This window comes from Electrophorus electricus, chromosome 19, assembly GCF_041902795.1.
Source record: "Electrophorus electricus isolate QZ-2024a chromosome 19, ASM4190279v1, whole genome shotgun sequence".
Taxonomy (NCBI): domain Eukaryota; kingdom Metazoa; phylum Chordata; class Actinopteri; order Gymnotiformes; family Gymnotidae; genus Electrophorus; species Electrophorus electricus.
This window is the reverse complement of record NC_137515.1, coordinates 3,944,853-3,965,000: the sequence shown is the minus strand read 5'-3', so window position 1 is coordinate 3,965,000 and position 20,148 is coordinate 3,944,853. Positions and strand designations below refer to the sequence as shown.

Below are 20,148 nucleotides of genomic sequence, written 5' to 3'. Positions count from 1 at the left end.
ATAAACATGCAAGAAGTTGTTCAATTCAGACAACAGCTAAGGAACCGTTTCTTGAAATAAAGAAGATGTGAGCCAGAAACGCCAGTCGTGACTACATCTTGGGGAATCCCCTCCTCCACAAAACAGTTGGCTATATTGCTGCTTTTATCATAGAGCCTTCCCTGCCTTACAATACCGCTGTTGTGTTTGACATGAGCATTCCAGGCATATCCGCTCCCACGTGTCTCAGGACATATCTGATGGACATTAGAAGCCTACATGATATTCTGTGTAATGATTTATCAAAGAAATACATTTGATTAATTTTGTATTCCAATCATATACATTGTAATATGCACATAGTGTTTCATAGGCACCAAGAAATTATAAGATATTTATTTGGGAGGTAAGTGCTTGTTTTCACTTTAAAAAATTATATAGTAGGGACGTTTATGGCTGCTGCAACTTAAACATGCATAAAATAACAATGTGAACAAGCTTTAACAAAACATAAATACATTTTTTGTGAGTTGTTTTAGGAAAATACCACATTACCTGTCCTGCTGGATGTGACAGTCAGCATAATAACAGCACAAAACACAGTGAGCAACAATTAAAGATTTACATCTGTCTGCTTTCAGAATGAGCAAAATAGAGCCCCACCCTCAACATAACTGAAAATGTGTGCCAACACAGAGAGAGAAAGTGGAAAAAACAGCCATGGTAACAGCCTAGTAGTGCGTGCCCAGGCACAGCACTGTTGCTGTGGTGCTTAATTTTCACAGAGCGATTGTAATTGTTTATTTGCAATAACCACTAGAGGGCGACAAATGCTAAGCTTCATTTTGCTTGCAGTTCCGCGTGTACAGTGATCACCATGTTTGTTTGGGATCATGAATCTTAAAAATAGTAGTCGTTTACAGAGCAGCTCAGATTAACATCCAAGTCAAAATATACCATGGTTTCTAAAATGTCAAGCCATGCATTTTGACAAACCATTTAGTTTTTGTTGTTGGTTGTTTCAAGGTATCTGAATAAAAGTCTGAGAATGGTGGTACATACGTAATATGGTTTTACTTGTTTGTACCATAATCACAGATCGAGCAATGAAGTCAATGCAAAAGGTTCAGTGCCTCCCCCTTGCTTTTTGCCCTGGTCTGCTCCGGGGCCGCGGACAGTTACAGAATGAATCAAGAGAAAGAGGCGCTTGCAGGACAACGTGTTGTATGAGAAAGAGAAACGCATGAAGGAACCTGCTACGTTATGTACAGACATTGAGTTTGGATTTCAGATATACGGAATAAAGCACATGGGTTTATAGCCTAAACTCAATACTCGAAAGGCCAAAGCATTCCCGCCCTATGACTTGTATGATGTGCACCGAATTATTTCCATGTTTCTTGACCTTGAGCTTTCGTCCTCCCCACTGACTCTAATCAAATGTGTGAGCTCTCATTTCGGTGAAACAAAGGCGTGAGCCATCATCTCATGCCTGCCCACAGTGGGAAGACTCACACTTCACCTGCGTCAACAGGCCACACCTGCCCCGCGCTCCGCTAATGTGTAGATCCCCTATAGATGGTGCCCGCGCCACTTTTACACTCGCGACCAAAACACGAGCAGGTGGACACCTACCTCCTCCTCCTCCTCCTCCTCGTCGTCGTCATGAAACATTGCAAGTTCGCAGGGCAAAAGCAGATAAGCTCAGACGTTATGGACGCGGCCGAAGTCGCCATCTGCGCACGCTTGTTTCTGTCGCTGTGGTGACATTTCTGCCGCCTGCGCTGCGAGGCAGATCGGCGTTTTAATCCATTCACATAGGACACAATGCTCCCAGGGTGTCGTGCTGACTCACATCAAAGGTTTATTGTCTCTAGCACGCACCTGCATCTGAGTGAATCAACAGCAGAAGTTCTTCCAAGCATGTGACTTTGATATATTGTGTAGGTTTTAGAACTGACTGGTGGCGAGGTGGATTACAGGATCTGTGTGTGGGTAGGTCATTTTCAGTGTGAGTGAAACTACACTGGAGGAGACCCGTGAATCCCAAAGCAAACAGTTTCACAGCCTCAAGAAATGATCCTTCCACTACATGGGCTACCTTGCTTGGCATGTCAGTAATGCCTCTGCCTAGTAAAACCCCCTAGGCTTGGTACAGACAGGGCTGAAGGCAAAGTAAGGAGTCTCTGTCAAGTTCTGTTCCTGTTACACTGGTCTGATAAGAACAGTTGTACTGCTGGACTTTGGCCTTTTTCAGGCAGTTAGGTGACACAGACGGATATTGTTTTCACACCTACTTCAGTCGGAGTTATAGGAAGGGAGCCAATGAAGGACTCTACTGTGGTCGTGAATAATCTTTTGTGTGATCAGGTAAGTGTCTGCTTAAATCTCTGGAGATCAGAGTGAAGGTGCTAACAGCCAGTTGACACAAACCGGTCACAAATTACATGTAAATTATACATGTAATTAAAATAAATTATAGATTGCAGCATATCTTTTTTCCTCTTAGTTAAAGTATGGCATGGATAACACAATCGCTATAATTTCTTTATTCCTAAATTCTTAATTTATGTTTAACCAAAGGCTCAGATGAAACTATACAAAGTAAATTGTTATTTGATGTTTTATAGAATGAGACTAATAATATACCCAGGAGAAACAACCATACAAAATGACCCAATGGTCGACTTTTTAAGGTTCTTTAAAAGTACTAAAACTGTTAATTCCAGTGTTATTTTACAAGCTCTTCTTTATCTCAGTGTGTGAGATTTTTCATGTTTACTTAGAAATTTGCTTGAATTTATAGGCCTTGAAAATTGGCATGTCCATTTCTGAAGCACTATGGCCGTGTTCAGCTTCATGGCTGTCTTTCTTTTCATTTTTGAGGGTGAGTAGACCTGTTCTTGTTTTACTTCCCCCACGATCTTCTTTTTCAAATCTCAAATTACATTCAACGCAATGAGTTTTCTGCATTGTGATCGGTCCCTGCCTATGTGTACGCGGAGTGGTGTAGTGTTGACCGGGGTCCAAAGGGAAAAGGGCTCCTTTTGACTCTTTCTGAGTTTGGTTAACGATCCATTGTTGATGTTTGATTCGGCCTCCTTTGTTCACGGGGCTCCTGTAATGTTACGAAAAGATGGAGGTGTTCTTTGGGTGTTGGGGAGAAGCTGCGGCTGAGTATATGTGCCTAATGCATCACTTCAGCCCGACAGGGTCCGCTTCATCACACCTAATCGCAGGGCGTGCTCCTCTGGAAGTAATTAAACTCTTTAATATGCAGGGAGACACTGTTGTGTTTATCACGCAGCACCAGCGGTGCCTGGGACCTCTCTGGAGTTCTTTAATTTAAAGACTAACATGCAAATCACTCCAGTGAAATCAGTGCAGCTGTAACCAGAGGCAGATCTATAGAGCTGGATTTCTCCCACGCCTACCTCAAGCTCCCACAGGGAATACAGGAAAGATATTCCTTACCTAAAATTTATATCTGCGTTTTAAAATGATTCTGAGAAGGATCTTCCACTGTAACCCTGACCCATTAGAAGACCCTAAAGGTGCAAAGCAAATATCGTCTATCTGTTTACAAGAGATGTGCCTACAAACCAAAACCAGACATCAACATTGCCCATGGCACTGCCATACAGTGTGTACACATATGCATGCCAGTGAGCACATACACAAATCCTGTTGCAGCTTTATGACTTGAACTGCAGTGTTATATCACAGGTCACCTGTAGATGCCATTGGCCAGCTGTTAAGCTCAGTTTACTGACTGGGGCTTCGAATGTGGACAGAGTGAACAGACACTTGGTGCACCGTCATCATGACACTCAGACATTTTAGCTTTCTCCAGACAAGCAGGACCCTTGAGTCCTGCAAATATTTCCCCCGATGACAACAAACAGGAAGTACAGATTACGGAAAACGCAATGTTCTGAACAGTGTTTCTAAGAGATCCTTTCTGCGAGACATATTTCAGCATACCTTAGACTAAACATATGTTTACACCATATGTTTCTGAATATGTTTCTGATGGCATGTGCTTCTTCCATATAAATATATAATATACACACACACACAAACAAACACACAAATATTTCATTGGACCGCCTTTAGCTTTGTTTACGGTACGCAGTCGCTGTGGCATCATTTCCACAAGCTTCTGCAATGTCACAAAATTTATTTCTGTCCAGAGTTGCATTCATTTTCCCCCCAAGATCTTGATGATGGGAGATTTGGACCAAAGTCTTCTCCAGCACATCCAAAAGATTCTCAATGGGGTTCAGGTCTGGACTCTGTGGTGGCCAATCCATGTGTAAAAATGTCTCATGCTCCCTGAACTACTCTTTTACAATTTGAGCCCGCTGAATCCTGGCATTGTCATCTTGGAATATGCCCGTGCCATCAGCGAAGAAAAAAATCCGTTGATGGAATAACCTGGTCATTCAGTATATTCATCTCATTCTTTGGGCACATAACGTTGCTGAACCTAGACCTGACCAACTGTAGCAACCCGAGATCATAACACTGCCCCCACAGACTTGTACGGTAGGCACTAGGCATGATGGGTGCATCACTTCAACCGCCTCTCTTCTTACCCTGATGCACCCATCACTCTGGAACAGGGTAAATCTGGACACATCAGACCACATGACCTTCTTCCATTGCTCCAGAGTCCAATCTTTATGCTCCCTAGCAAATTGAAGCCATTTTTGCCGGTTAGCCTCACTGGCAAGTGGTTTTCTTAAGGCTACACAGCTGTTTAGTCCCAATCCCTTGAGTTCCCTTTGCATTGTGCGTGTGGAAATTCTCGTACTTTCACTATTAAACATATCCCTGAGTGCTACTGTTGTTTTTCTACGATTTGATTTCACTACACATTTAAGTGATCGCCGATCATGATAATTCAAGATTTTTTTCCAATCACATTCCTTCCTCGAAGATGATGTTTCCCCACTGTCCTTCAACTTTTTAATAATGCGTTGGACAGTTCTTAACCCAATTTTAGTAGTTTCAACAATCTCCTTAGATGTTTTCTCTGCTTGATGCATGCCAATAATTTGACCCTTCTGAGACAGATTGACGTCTTTTTCACGACCACAGGATGTGTCTTTCGACATGGTTGTTTAACAAATGAAAAGCTACTCACTGCATCAGTTGGGGTTAAATAACTTGTTGCCAGCTGAAACATAATCACCCATGCAGTAATTATTCAATGGGAGGCTCTTACCTATTTGCTTAGTTAAATCCAGGTGGTGAGCCAGGGTGTGTGTGTGTGTGTTTGTATGTAAAATTTAAATTATTGTTTAATTCTATTCTCTACTGACAACTATTTGTAGAAAATGACAACTGGTCAAAATAAAAAGTAATGCAAAAACAAATTCGTATTATTTTACACGATACTAATGTTTTATCTTGGGAAGAGTTCAGAAATCAATATGTGGTGGAATAACCCTGAATATCAGTCACAACTTTGATGTGTCTTTTGCTCTCCACCAGTCTTTCACGTATCTTGTTAAATACAATTTAGTTCAGGTGATCACCTAATTGGTCAGTGCCTAATAAAGTAGAATGAGCTGTGCCCATGACATGAAATGGCTGTCGTGTATATATATATATATAAAAAATGTTTGTTTATTTTTTTATTTCCCTCAGGGGTGATCGCTAAAGTGCAGCTGGAACCTCAGAATGCCACTGTACTCCAACATTCTGAAGCCAGATTCAACTGCTGTGTGAATGAGCCTGGATGGACGGTCATGATTTGGTCCCTGAACAGACTCTTGGCACTGACCATATTAGAGACTTCTGGCGTGGTTAACAGTACCGGGCGCTTCTCTGCGAGTGACTATTCCACGGGTGGAGCATCCAAGTGGGAGTTTATCATTGAAAATGTGCTAAGAGAGGATTCGGGACAAGTCACGTGTCAGATCCAAGGCAGTGAGCCCGTGACTGCTCAACTATCTGTGCAAGGTGGGAACGTCGTATACTGAATCCATACTTTTGCATGCACTGCATGTGGCAGATGCTTTTACCCAGTGTCTACTGTTTCATTGGAAAACCAATCCTCATGCTATCAGAAATTGTCTGGAGTATGAGGAAGCCGCCATGCTAAAGAGCAGTAAATGAAAGTGCAGCCAGGTTGTTTAAAAGAATAAGTTTGAATGGTGTTAACATGATAAATTAGTCCTTCTTTTAAGCACATGCTGTAAATAATGTGCTGAGTCAAGAGCTTGAATCCACTGTCTTTTGGACAAAACTCGTGGCACCATTACACCACAACAGAGTTACGCCCTAATGCCAAACATTTGTATTGTTCTACGTCTAGACTGGATGAATCATATTATCCTGAGTAACTGAGAAAGATCTTTTACGAGCATATTTAAATATTATCTTTAACTTCAAAGCAAATGAACCTCACACTGTAGCGTGTGGAAATTACGTCGAGCGTGTGCAGGTTTGAGACACGAAATGTATGTTAGTTTTTCCGTGGTGGCTTAGCATTGCTCAGCCAAAACCAAGAATCCCCAGTGGACCAAAATTCATGACGCATGTCCCAGATCGGAAGGTGCTACAGAGCTTTACTAATTAACGTTCTTATTAGCAGAACTGCATGGGTGATGGAACATTCCCCGTGTTGAAGAGAAGCCCACTTTAAATTACACACCCTGGGATTTCAAATAACAAGTCAGCGAATGCGTTTATGAATGATTGGTTTCATCAGGTTAAAAAAAAAGGGGGGGGGGGCTCCAAGCAAGGCCCTGATACATGCAAACTGGTGTCACATGCATGTACACACACACAGACAGGCACATTCACACACGCATGTGGTCTTCTGTAGCAAATGTCACTGCAGTATTTAGCTTTGGGAACCACGTAAGGGCAGTGGTAGCTCAGTGGTTAAGGTACTTGACTTGTAATTGGAAGGCTGCCGGTTCAAGCCACACCACTGCCAAGTTGCCACTGTTGGGCCCTTGAGCAATGCCCTTAACCCTCAATTGCTCAGGATGTACTCATTCATAATTGTAGGTCACTTTGTATAAAAGCGTCAGGTAAATGCATAAACACTTAGAATGGTTCTCGTCAGGACACGGATCGTGCTAAGTATCCTCATACTTCTTTTGAGATAGAAATGCTTTCCTCACAGCAGGGATTCTCCCACAGGGCCATGTGAAGAAAAGCAGCCATAAAGCATTCTCAAGTCTCTTCCAACTGCCACAGGTCACTACAAAGGTCATTAAATAAGTGTAGTTTTATACCCAAACTTTATTGGGAGATTACAGCTGAGTCTTCTCTACTACAGGTAACTGATGGATTAAAGTATTAAAAAGTGTTCATCTCTTCATCTGCAAACTCACCCCTGACTTACTGGTCTCCAGGTCAGTTCTCTCAAATTAGCTGGCAGTGAATTCTATTTGTAGACAACTTTTCCAACTCATTACTTCCTTTCAGAGGTTGGGACGAACAATCGATTTCATTTAGCCAGTCACAGTTAAGTCTCAAGTTAAGCGAGGCTGCTTCTTCAGTTTTAATAGGAAAGGAACCTCTGCCAAATCCAATACTTATTTCCACTCAAGTGCATATTCTGTTCTTCTGTAATTGTACATTACAGAGACCACAGATCATGCGTCCCCTTAAACAGTCTAGCAGAGCTAATGGGAGCAGTAGTGCAAGTCTCCATGTTTCAACGTAGCATTTCTCCTGGGAAGACATGCACCATTGTATTGAAAATACTGAAAATCTATTTTGCATAAAAAGCAATGTAATGACATATTGCTTGTGTAGATTTGACTCAGTTCTATTGATGGATTGATTAAAATATCAGGGAATAAAATCTCACCTATACATTTTGCGATCTTGTAGCTATCTGTTGTGAGTTCACACAGGTCTTCCACCATTAACCAAAATCAGTGTTACGCTAACTTAGCCATGGCCATGTGTGTGGTTGAACTTGGATCACTTTGACTGGATATTGATCTGGCATGGATGTCGTGTTCTTTCATTTTTATATTTTCTTGCCCTTTATATTCTGTTTGTGAAATTAGCACTTCTCAGGATTCAGCATGTTCGATCATCTCAGCAGTTACACGTAGAACAAGAGGTTAATCACCTATGATGGATAGATTAGCACAGATTAGCAGTCCACTGCTAACTCAAGCATGCACATCTGTTTCATTGAGTTGAGAAAGACGCAAGTGAGCAGATGCTTACTGACATGTGGCCCGATTGTCCCAAGAGAGCGGCGCCGTGGAGATTGAAGGCGCCAACCGCACTGCGACCGAGGGGGAGCAGGTTACGTTCCAGTGCCTGGCTGTGGGCTGGTTCCCTGCCCCGCTTCTCTCCTGGGCTCTGAATGGCATGCCGGTGCCCAAGGAGCTCTTCAACAGCAGCTTTGTGGAAGCGGGCACTGTGCTGAACTCCAGCAGTTCCCTTGGCATCACGGCCAGCAGCAGTGTGCTCGTGGAGTGCCTGGCCACCGTGCCTGCTCTCGGTACGCCTGAGCGCAGTGGCGTGTTCCTCACAGTCGGTAAGCCCCACCGCCTGCATCCGCTCCCGTGCTGCTAGGTAAGAAGCCAGGAGCTGAGAGCTCGCCTCAGGGGGGGTCAGGCCTCATTCTCATTCCTCCACTGCTCGCCTTGCACTCCGGAGCTTGAGGTGCACTTGCTAGCACGTGTCCTGCCCATCACTACATCCTTTGTCCTTCAACCTGCAGATTAGGTTCCAAAGGGAGCCGACAATGACAAATGTTATGCTAATCTAAATCGGTAGAATGCATTGGCCCTGTGAATGAGGATCTAATTTTTCTCTCCTCTCCGCCGCAGCGAAGGTGGACAAGCCCCAGACAAGAGACCAGACTGTGCTGATAGCAGTCACCGTGTCCTTCTCTGCAGCTGCACTCTTGGTCCTCATCATCATTGCCATTGTCTTGTGTTGCAAACGGAAAAAGGGAGCGAGTGAGTGCCCTGCCATTTGAAACAGGCCAGCGTATAGCTGTGGCCGGTTTAAATATGACAGCCAAAGCATCTTATATGATGGGGTGGTGGACAGAGAAGGCCAGTGGGACACACACACAGGTTCTCTGCTGTTAAAGGAGAACTTCCTGCATAGATGCAAGCCTGCAAAAATAGTTTGGAGCAATTAATGTACATCTGTCTGGGGCTCTTTATGAATCGTTCAGGTGTAAAACATCGATACAGTAAAAAATGAACTACTAATAATAAATGAACTATGCAAAGGGGGAATTAACTATTTAAAAGGAGCAGTACAGTGGCTCATGAAAGGCCATGAGTTATGTATTTTTTCTCCTGTTAACCTTTTTTCTCACGCAAAACAAAACTTATTTTCTCAAGATTATGACTTATTTTCTCTTTTTATCTCAAAATATCAAATGGTTTTATTTACACTAGGAGGTTAGACACAGCATGTGTACACGTACCTGTGTGCATGTGTTTGTGTTTCCTCTTGTATCAACGCTTGATTAAAGTAAAAAACTGACGCGCTCATCCATGATGTACAGTGTATGTGTCTAATTACACATTTCCACACCATGAGAAAAATAAGTTGCCCTCTCCAGAAAACAACTTTTGTAGTCTTGAGCTCACAAGAAAAATGTGATATCATATCAGAGAAATAAATAACTCCCGGCCTTTCTGGACTTCACAGATCTGAGGGAAATGTTTTCAGTTTGTTTGTTCATCCTGTATGAAGCTCAGTGCAATATGCTGAAATAGCCGCTACACTCAGAATCACCTCTGTGCACGTACAGCGCAGTTCGTCTATTAATGATTAATAGATTCCTGGTTCATTTCATACACCTGATTTCTTTCTTTCAACTGCATTACCAACTAACTGCTTGCTGAAACGTGCAGCCCTTTAACACCGTTTCCTTTTCCTCCTCATATTCAAATGTATGCAAAGCAGCAGCCATATCCTGAAAATATTGCCATTAGATTAATGATTATTAATGAACATAGGAGGGAAGGGGGGGGGGGGGTCTACTTATGAAAATGAGTGACAAGTGCATGGTTTCAGTGACTATGGTCTGAGAGTTGGAAAGGCATAGAAAACAACTGATTAAAAATACACAGATATAATTTTCAGACCCTCATGAAAAAACCCCAAAAATGTCCAAATTTGCTAAAATATAGCACCTTTAACCCTTCCTTTAATACTTTTCAGAGTCAGCCTACCAAAAAGAAGCAAGGTATGTATGAGCAAATCTTATGCCACCCGGTATATTGATGATCTATAAGGCACAAAGTGCACAGCAATTAGATTCAAGTCTACAGGGACTCATAGAGCCTGCTTTGGAGACATGCTTTGTCATGATTTTTAGAGATATGCTTTGCCATTCTGTATTGGGTGAAACATTGTTTTCTACTGAATGTATAAGGAGACAGAGAGCTGCTGTGTGTTTACTTGTGGTCTCTTGGGGCAGTGGTAGTGGGGGCTTTGTTACATTGTTTTTTCTGGAAGGCTTGCTGTTGTCAGTGACCTGCTAAAAGATTTTGTTTGTCTTGGTAGAGAACACTCACAATCACAGAGAGACAAGAATACACACAATGGGGAAGGGCAGGGGCATGATAACCTTGGATATGATACAGAAGGACCTAAAGGTGAGAGAGACTCATGCACACAAGCACACACGCACACATGTACGTAACTTCAATGGGTATAACTAGAGTATGAGCTGTGTTTTCGGAACACCTGTACCTTCTTAACGAATGGCAGATTTGCAGTATCATTAACATTCAGAGGTGTATATTTTTCTTACAGCAAATGACTACAACAATGAGTTTACTGACAGCAGGTACTGGCAAAACTGTAGCAACAGTTTCCAGGTAATCATTCAGAATAACGTAAACATACATATTTCACATCGCAATTGTCTGCCACTTTCATTTAAATTAGTCTGTGCTAATGAAAACAACTTGTTTTCCAGATGCCTGATTTGGCCAAGCCTAACCAAGAAGCTGGTGGTCACACTCATGCCATTTATGCCATCAGTGACGGTGGTGTCAGAAAACACAGACATGTAACCATTGTGTAAATAGGCCATTATGAAAGACAGAGTTGATTAATTAACTTAATTATAAAAGTGGAATACAGAATATGACCCTGAAAAAATGGCGATCAAAAAAAGAAAAATGGAGAAGAACAAAAAGCATTTTAAAATGTTCATAATTGCAATGCAGTTCTACTTTCAGCAAACTATATATACTTTACTTTAAAGAGAGAAAATGCATTAATGTCATATTTGTTTCTGTGGCTCAGAAGTACTAATGTTCATAACTGCCCGCAGTGCTCTGGAGAGAGGGCTTATATTGTGCAGCCTGGAAGACTATAAACCTTAGTGTGTAGTAGCAGCACAAATCAATTAATCTTGATTCAGCTGATGGTTAATGATGTTTCACTGAGGTACTTCTGTATCATATCAGGTTCCACCCAGTTAGTATGAGTGCTTTGCAGTGTATAAATGTCACATTATTCTTTAATTCACCAAGTGATGGACCTGCAGCAATTTATTTTACATTTTTTAAAATAAAATTTATCATGCACATTTTTCAGATTTTAACTGTACCAAAACACAATCTGCTATTCAAGGAACATCACACAACACTGCAAATTTTGATCCTTAAGTAGTCCTTTGACATACGTTCTGTCAAATTACTTTGGAGACATAAACGAATTCATTCATTCATTCATTCATTCATTCATTCATTCATTCGTCATCTTCTAAACTTAATCCAGTTCAGGGTTGCAGGGGGTGGAGCCTGTCCTTGCAGCACAGGGCGCAAGGCAAGAACCAATCCTGGAAAAGGTGTCAATCCATCACAGGGCACACACGCACACATATCACCCACACTAGGCCAATTTAGAGATGCCAACTGACCTAATGTGCATGCATTTGGAATGTGGGAGGAAACTGGAAAACCCGCAGGAAACTCAGACACAGGGGCGATGCAAACTTCACACAGGCAACGCCTGGGAATTAAACTTGGGTCACTACAGCTGTGAGGCATCCAACAAAATGAATCACAGTCTCATATTCTTTTTTTATTTATAGGTTTGTGTCTCCTTAATTACACAACCATTGGCAAGTACCACTAACTCCCTCATGAAACTTTGTACTTTCAGTTTTATGGTTGCTGAGAATTAGTCAATAGATGAGTAATGTTTATGTATGGCAAATTATGCTTCATGATGCATGCTAAATTAATCTCTGCAATGCACCCTGTGGTGCACATAATGTCTGCTCACATCTTAAACTTGATGATCCTCAAGTTAAAATAAAAATGAAATCAGAATTCACAATGCACAAATAGCTTCCTCTTCATTAATTAAACATTAAATGTATATGCTATTTATTGTCATATGTAACAATTAAATCTACAACTGATTTAAAATGAAAAAATATATTTTGAGTCTGGCAATTTTAGCCATTTATAATAAAACTTCACTGGGACGGGCCATCGGAATGTTTTTCTGTCATATTAGTTTTTCAGAAACTAACAACATGATATTTTGCTGATTTTCAGAAGTTCTTATCACTGCTTTCAATTTTCTTCATCTTGTTGTTTTCAGACTGCATAGATCACCTTATGCTACACTGCAGTGTGCAAAGAAACCCTCCATATACAGATGAATGATAATTATCATGCTTTTTTTCCACCAACAACATAACAGTGCAAAATTAAATAAATAAAGTGGAGCTATTAACTGCATGCAACTGGGCAGCCGTCCCCCGGGTGGCTTGTTATGTGTCTTGGCTTCTGCCTGCGCTCTGTGCAGCTTCGTCCACGTCTCCCACCGCTTGGCTGTCCATAAGTCAAGTGACCAGCGCTCCTGCACTCATTACATCGACGCTAAAGAAAGAACAGGTTACGTAAGAGCCAGTATTCTCCCTCAGCATTCTCCACACAGGAACTGTTCTCCCATCACTATTAGTTCAGCCCTGGTGATCACTGCAAGCTGAGATGCCTAAAGATTTGTCTGGGTCTGAAAAACAGAGTGGGGTGTCATGCAGTTTTTCCATTTTATAAAAGGATGACGCAATTATTATTCCAGTGAAGCCAGCCGCTTACATCTCAGTCCTTCTCCTTCGTAGTGTCTGGTAGAATAAGTTGACCTTGCAGTCTAAGTAGCATAATTCCAGCTTTACCCCAGTAAAACACTGGAATATCTTTAGGCAAGGCTTTGTGTGTTTATCATGCCGAAACCTGTAAAAGAAAATGGAATTTTCTATGTATAATGTATTAAATAATCTTGTCTTGCCACAAGAATCAATGTGCCACCCCCAGCCCCCAACATCTGCAATAGCTAAGCTTAAATAAATGTATAGAGGTTACCCATTGTCTTCAAGGCAGCTCTTTCAGAGAGTTTCCATGTGTTGCCAGCTATCAGCTCCACTATTGGTCCTCTTCATGGTTTGGCCCACAGGCAGGTTTCTAAGCCACTCAATTAAAGCACTCTTAATTATTTATTTATACGCTATTTATTCCAATTTTATTCAAACTACAGTACTTTTAAAGTCAATGAGCACAGAAGTAAGAACTGGTGAGGTCAGCCAGACAGTTGTGCTTTTTTGCCCAAATAACCCTACATGGTCCAGTCCTTGGGGTTGGTGGGAGGGTTTCTTATACTTAATGAACCTGGTCTGAAAAGCCAAACAGAGTCAAAGCTAATAAATGACACTGAAGCAGAAATATATGAAGGCCTGTGATAGGCATAAGAGGTATTAAAAAATACTTGTGTATAATACATAAATCGTGTAATGATTTTAGCATAACAGGACTGAACAGTTATTTCATTTTACCCTCTTAGTTCTCTTGCAGTAGGGGGAGTGAACAGACTTCATCTACAGTGGTAGGTTGTAACAGGAAAATTAGGCAGAACTAGTTTCACCAGACTGCCATTGACAGAACAGTATCTTTCCCATAGGGGTCAATAGTACCACATCTGAAATGCTTGGAAATCTCCAAAAGGAAACATGTGAATCGTGTTGTGTGTCATACTGGGGATAAGAATGTCTTGTTTTCCAGAGACCTGCTATCTTGCAAACTAACCTGCTGTATAGAGTGTCAAAATATTAATCTACCTTGTTCTTTGCAAATATTATAGCTACTGCTAACAATAAAGGTTAAACATGAAGTCTCTTGGATCCCTTGTTTATGTTTATTTGAGTGGTGAGGATGTAATCACATTACCCTAACTTTACCCATGAGAAAATAAAATAATTATACTATAGATTTCTTTTCCTTAAAAAAAACTATGGCATAATTATCTGTAGTAAAGACCTGAGCAGCAAATACTAAGAGCCTAAAATGTGTAAAAAAAACAAACAAAGAAAACCCCAAACAAAAACGGTTTATTGCTGCCTTCATTTATTTTGCTATGTAACATGAAGGTTCAGTCATATAACAGTTGCCTTTAAGTCAACAGTTATGTGACTGAACTTTGGTGTTACATAGTCAGATAATAAGTTTGCCTGTTGCCTTGCAAATAGTGGCTTATTTCTGCAGCAAAGTCCTGAGCAACAAGTCCTAAGAGGCTAAAATGTATTTTATCTATTTATTTATTTTACACTGGGCAAAGAGGAAGACATTACAGTAATAATAACTACTATAATCAATAATCACCATTAATCACATTATGATCATTCCACAGAGGACAACTACTAAGAATATTAACTTACGCTATATTCAACAAAGCAATGTTAGTTAAAAATAATTATTCTGGATGAGCGTAATCCATCCATATAATTATTCTGAACATAATTCACCCATATAATCACTTAATTACGTGATCAATGGGGAGCGACAACCCTCCTCACAGGCAGCAAGGTTTTTATTGCTGTCTTCACTGCTAACCAACAAAGTGTTTATTGCTGTCTTCTCTGCTAACCATTGTATGTGGTCCACTAATTTAACTATCTAGATGAATTGCTAGCTAGCTACTGCACAGATGTGCTGAGACCTCTCGCACACGTTCCATCGTGGGGGTTCAGTCAATGAAAGAAAATGTTGGTTATGTTGTGAACAAATGCAGTCAGTACATGCAAATTACAAACATCCGTAGTTTGCTAATATTAGTTATATTGAAATGTGACTAGAGCCCTATCTGGCTACCAAGTTAAGTGCAAAACATGCATTTGTGGATGTAAATAAACATCATATAGTCCAGTATGTAAGTTAGCTAGTGAGCTAGCTATGTTAGCTACAAATACATCTATGCCCCAATTCATGGACATAAATTACATTACTTTCAAGATAATTCCATCCAGTATGTATTTTCACAAATGCTTTCATGCCACAGTACATCCTAGCATCCCTTCATTTAACTTATTACAATAATTTAAAGAAAGAACACTCTTGTCTCTGCAGTTACCTCAGAGTGTTAGGTGAGGTGAGCTAGTTTGTGAACAAACAGAAGATGCATGTATATCACCAACACTCCCTTGCAATGCTCACTGCTTGGTAGCTGGCACTGGCCAGACTGTGCACATGGATGTTTTAACAATGGGAAGTGAGTCAGTGAGTGAAAGTGCCTCTCTAGGCAGGCTCACTATGTGTCAAATTTTTTTTGCATGCTTCCTTCTCGATTTATAACTGATAATGACTGAAAATATTTAAATTAACAAGACATTGCTGATAAAGCCATTAGTTAAAAACATTGATCTTTGATGATGCATTTTACACATTACGCTTCTGAAAACATTGCTTCACTAAGTGCTTTCAGAGCCATCGTTCACTATGCTAATTATGTTTTCACATGTTGGTAGATGCAAAAATGATGAAACCATTCCCCTTCAGTTTATGGAGGCTTTGAACAAGACTTTACAAGTTTCTTCTGAAAACCATCACTTGTCTGTGATGCCCCTCATCTTTCACTCTGGGCACTAATGTGTCACAGCCTCTCACAGATGGTGTGATATGACAGTGCATCAGTTGTCTCTTCTAGTACTGTATGAACTCCTAGGTGATCTGGACTGTTATCAAGAAAGACCACAGCACTGAATCTAAACATCACAGGACAGACAGTGTTTCTTAATAGGACCCACCTGGCTTCATTGTTTTATTGTGCATAAATGTTTAAGTAGCAGTCTGGATTTGTTTATTGTGCTCATAAATAGAAAATCCCAGTGGTTAATCAATTTATCAATCTTTATTTGCTGTGAGGTACTACCGACAGTGCAGAATAATTTGGACCACATACACAGTAAACATAGGAAGCACTGCAGTGGAATTTCAGAAACCACCCACCCACTCACAAGCACCTTAAAATGATGCAGACAATATTTTCAACCCTGCATAATGCACTTGAGCGGAAACATCAGAATGCTGGTAAAAACCTGGCCAGCCAGCTTTCCACTGGAACACATGCAGTAATGTACATGACATGCAGGTTGTCACACAGTTTCAAGTTCAAGTTTCTAGTTTCAAGTTTGGTTTATTTATCACATACATAGTCATACACAGTATAACTTGCAGTGAAATGGTTGAGAGTGCTCTGTCCAAACTGAGGAAAAAGAAAAACAGGGGTGTATAGAGAAATATATATTCTATATACATACAAAAATATATTAACAATGTATGTACAATATATGTATATTATGTTTATATACACAATGTACAATGTATATATGGTTATGCATATATGTATGTACACAATGTACAGAATGTACAGTTCCATCTTGTAAATGACATATTTACAGTTATATGTTACATGGTGGTAATTGAACATATTTACAGTTATGTTACATGGTGGTGGTGGTCCCCACAGTTTATCAGTTGCCCTGATTCAGGGCCCGAATGGCCTGTGGGAAGAAGCTCCTCTTCAGCCTCTCTGTCTTGGTCTTCAGGGAGCAAAAGCGCCTCCCTGACCTCAACAGAGAGAAGAGCCTATTGTTGGGATGGGTGGGGTCCTTCACAATCCTCCTGGCCTTGGTCTGGCACCACTTGTAGTAGACGCTCTGCAGGTCAGGAAGTTCCGTATAAGTGATGTGCTCTGCTGAACGCACTACCCTTTGGAGTGCTTGTCTGTCCTGCTTGGTGCTGTTCCCAAACAGACTGTGATGTTTCCCGTGATGATGCTCTCAATAGTGCAGGTGTAGAAGTTTCGCAGTACCTTGGAGGGCAGTCTGAAGTCTCTTAGGTGTCTGAGGTGGTAAAGACGCTGACAAGCCTTCTTTGCCAGGGAGTTGGTATGGCGGGACCAGGACAGGTCCTGCGAGATGTGAACACCAAGGTACCTGAAACTATCTACTCTCTCCACCGTGGTTCCACTGATCCTCACAGGTTGGTAGTGCCGCTCCTGCTTCTTGTTGCAATCCACGATCAGCTCCTTTGTCTTACTGACATTTAGGAGGAGATCATTTTCCTGGCACCAGTTTTCCAGGTGTTTAATCTCCTCCAGGTAGGCCCTCTCATCTTTGTCTGAGATCAGGCCCATGACAACGGTGTCGTCAGCAAACTTGACAATGATGGTGGAGCTGGAAGTGGCTGTGCAGTCGTAGGTGTACAGTGAGTAGAGCAGGGGGCTTAGGACACATCCCTGAGGAGCTCCAGTGCTGAGGGTGAGGGTGGATGAGGCACAGTTGCCCACCCGTACTGATTGTGGTCTGTCTGTTAGGAAGCTGGAGATCCAGTCGCACAGGGATGTACGCAGTCCTAGATCCTCCAACTTAGTAGTGAGTAGGGAGGGGATGATGGTGTTAAATGCTGAACTGTAGTCCACAAACAGCATTTTAACATAATTACATCTCCCTTTGTACAGGTGGGTCAGTGTGGTGTGGAGTAGATGTGCAATTGCATCATCAGTGGAGCGGTTGTGGCGGTATGCAAACTGCAGTGGGTCCATGGAGGCTGGCAGTGAAGATGTGATGAAATCTCTGACTAGCTTTTCAAAGCACTTCATCACGACTGATGTGAGGGCAACAGGGCGGTAGTCATTGAGGCCGGAGGGTCGAGGTTTCTTCAGGACGGGGACGATGGTATCAGGGACTGAAATATAAGAGCTGTTTCGCTTGCGGTGAAGTCATTGCTTTATGTCTTCCCATTGTCTAATCTCTTTAAAGACACAATATCTCTGGCAGGCTCTGTTTGAGAATTGCTTGGTTTTTCAACAAACACCCTCCCACTGTGTTGGAAGCTATTAATAAAATTAGAAGCCTGGCCACAGATGACAAGGGCTAGTGAGTGAGTGAACGTATAAAGACCTCTGCAGGAAGCTTGATGCCTCACAGAAGCAGAAGCCCTCAGCATGCAGTATCAGCCACTGAGCTTTATCACTAGGCAGAGTTAACACTGTCTCTGCTAAATATAACAACTAACTTAATTGATTCCAGTACAGACATTTTTTTCTCTCTTTTTTACTACATCAGAGTTGTCTCTTCCTTAGCCAGTGGTAAATTAGTAATAATTGATAGGATCTTACTAAAGGCCATTGACATATTATCAGTACTTTCACCTGTCTACATAACGAATGGCTTAAAAGTAATCTCTAGAAGTAAGCTGTAATTACGTAATTGGTTATTCAAGACCAGTCGAAATAATTTGCTGACACATTTGGCAGCTAGAAGTAATTCAAGTGAGGCTCCACAATGATGATTAGATTTGCTAATATACTATATGGAAAGACCATTGAAAAACATGTAATGAACAGTTTTTATGGCCTGTTACAGTCACATGTTCTGGTAATTAGCATTAATCAATTTTTAAAAGTCAAGCTGACATTAGAGTTCTACTTTTGAGCCCCTAGAACAAAAAATAACAGAAGACAAGACAATGGGCCATAGGAGGTATGATTGCCATTAAAAGACTTTTTGGAGAAAATGGCTGTGAATTTAAGAGAAGAGGAGATAGATAGGGAGTAAGTGAGTGGAGTGAGCAAGGTGCAGATCCTGGAAGTGCCTGCTGGACTGTCCCTGACAGCATTCATTATGCAGCTGTCTGAGCACTAGCACAGGAGAAAATGCCCAGGATTAGATTAAGTCTCCAGCTTGCCACATTAAACAGGGCCATCTTCAGGCTTTTATGCCACCACTGGTTGCTTTAATGTAATCAAAAATACAGTGCTGGGATGAGGGGAGGTTAAGGAGGAAGGCGTTTTGACAGGAGATACTGGAAAACAAACAGGCTTTATTAACAGGATTTATCTATTAAGATCTCCTTGAACATAAGTGTGAAAATCAAGATTCTAATGTTAGTTCGGGAGTCAATAGAAATGGAAATGGACTCTAATATGCACCCTCCATTAATGCAAGAATCCTATTTTAAGTGTGGCACCTTTTGGAAAGGAAAGGCAATTCACTTTGATGGGTGCTGACTTAGTTGTTTAATAGACCAGCGCACAGATATATTTCTGGAAAGTTGCCAGACAAACAGAAGCGTTCCCCTGCCAGTGCCACACATGGTTTGCAAAATATCATTTATATCTATGAGAGCAGGAGGGGATTACCTCCAAGCAGCAGCAGTTACTACATGATGGATGATTATTTTTCTGGGCTACTTCATGGAGACTAATGTGAGAAGTCTGGTGGTTCAGGCGCATTTGTGCCCATGCATCCAAATGTGCATTTTAAACTATTTATGAATGACATTTTACTGGTTACTTCTTCAGGATTTGAGCATCTCTGTATTGCATGAAAGCAGCAGTGTTTTGTGAACATTTCCCATGCCTGCTTTGTTAAATCCAAAACCACAATTGTTTAATTACATTAAATGTTTGTTGTAAATTGTTTCACCCTGTAACATCTACAATTTAATTAAATTAAATGAGTTATTTGAAAATTAAGATCAAAAACGGGTTTAATTCAAATGAGAATGAAGCTCTTATAATTAGGGTGACCATATTTTCACAGATATGTCCTCTTTCTGGGACCTAAAAATGTCTGGCCATGATTTCTAACATGCCTGAAATGTCCAGGATTTGTCTTTCCTTTCATGTTGACATTTGCTTTTTACAGTCGCCATACAGTCTGGGTCTGCTTTTGCTTTGACCATTCTTTATAGGTTCTGTCACATGCTACAGCCGGTCGATCATGTACATGCCCTACATGCAATCATTGGTCAGACTGCTTCTGGGTCTCACCTTCTATATGAACATTTGTATGGTACCTTAGCAAGACCTAAAAATGCCCAATCACAGAGCTGATAGTGTCACTCTGAGGGT

The 20,148-nt window shown here is 41.1% G+C and overlaps 2 protein-coding genes across 5 annotated transcripts in view; one reads left to right on the top strand and one right to left on the bottom strand.

Annotated features, from left to right (window-relative positions):
* hmgn1b (high mobility group nucleosome binding domain 1b) overlaps positions 1-1,818 on the bottom strand; it is an 8,663-nt gene extending 6,845 nt beyond the window's left edge. Inside the window, exon 1 of the mRNA XM_081702444.1 lies at positions 1,615-1,818. Coding sequence (XP_081558570.1) covers positions 1,615-1,653 — 39 coding nt within the window. The 5' untranslated portion in view covers positions 1,654-1,818. The remainder of the gene's footprint in view (positions 1-1,614) is intronic.
* A 154-nt stretch (positions 1,819-1,972) lies between these two features.
* On the top strand, positions 1,973-14,130 carry igsf5a (immunoglobulin superfamily, member 5a). Of its 4 annotated transcripts, none has more exons than XR_014118673.1 (9): positions 1,973-2,349; positions 2,786-2,866; positions 5,635-5,949; positions 8,213-8,503; positions 8,804-8,930; positions 10,156-10,180; positions 10,501-10,592; positions 10,753-10,817; positions 10,919-10,993. XR_014118673.1 is itself a non-coding variant. In XM_027015415.3 (9 exons), the coding sequence occupies exons 2-9, from the start codon at positions 2,821-2,823 to the stop codon at positions 11,024-11,026; spliced, it is 1,074 nt and encodes a 357-aa protein (XP_026871216.2). In that variant the 5' UTR covers positions 1,973-2,349; positions 2,786-2,820; the 3' UTR covers positions 11,027-14,130. The 4 variants fall into 4 exon arrangements, 3 of the variants coding, with proteins under 3 accessions (XP_026871216.2, XP_081558568.1, XP_081558569.1); XM_027015415.3 differs by having other exon boundaries at positions 8,799-8,930; positions 10,919-14,130; XM_081702442.1 differs by lacking the exon at positions 10,156-10,180 and having other exon boundaries at positions 10,919-14,130.
* Positions 14,131-20,148: the final 6,018 nt, after the last annotated feature.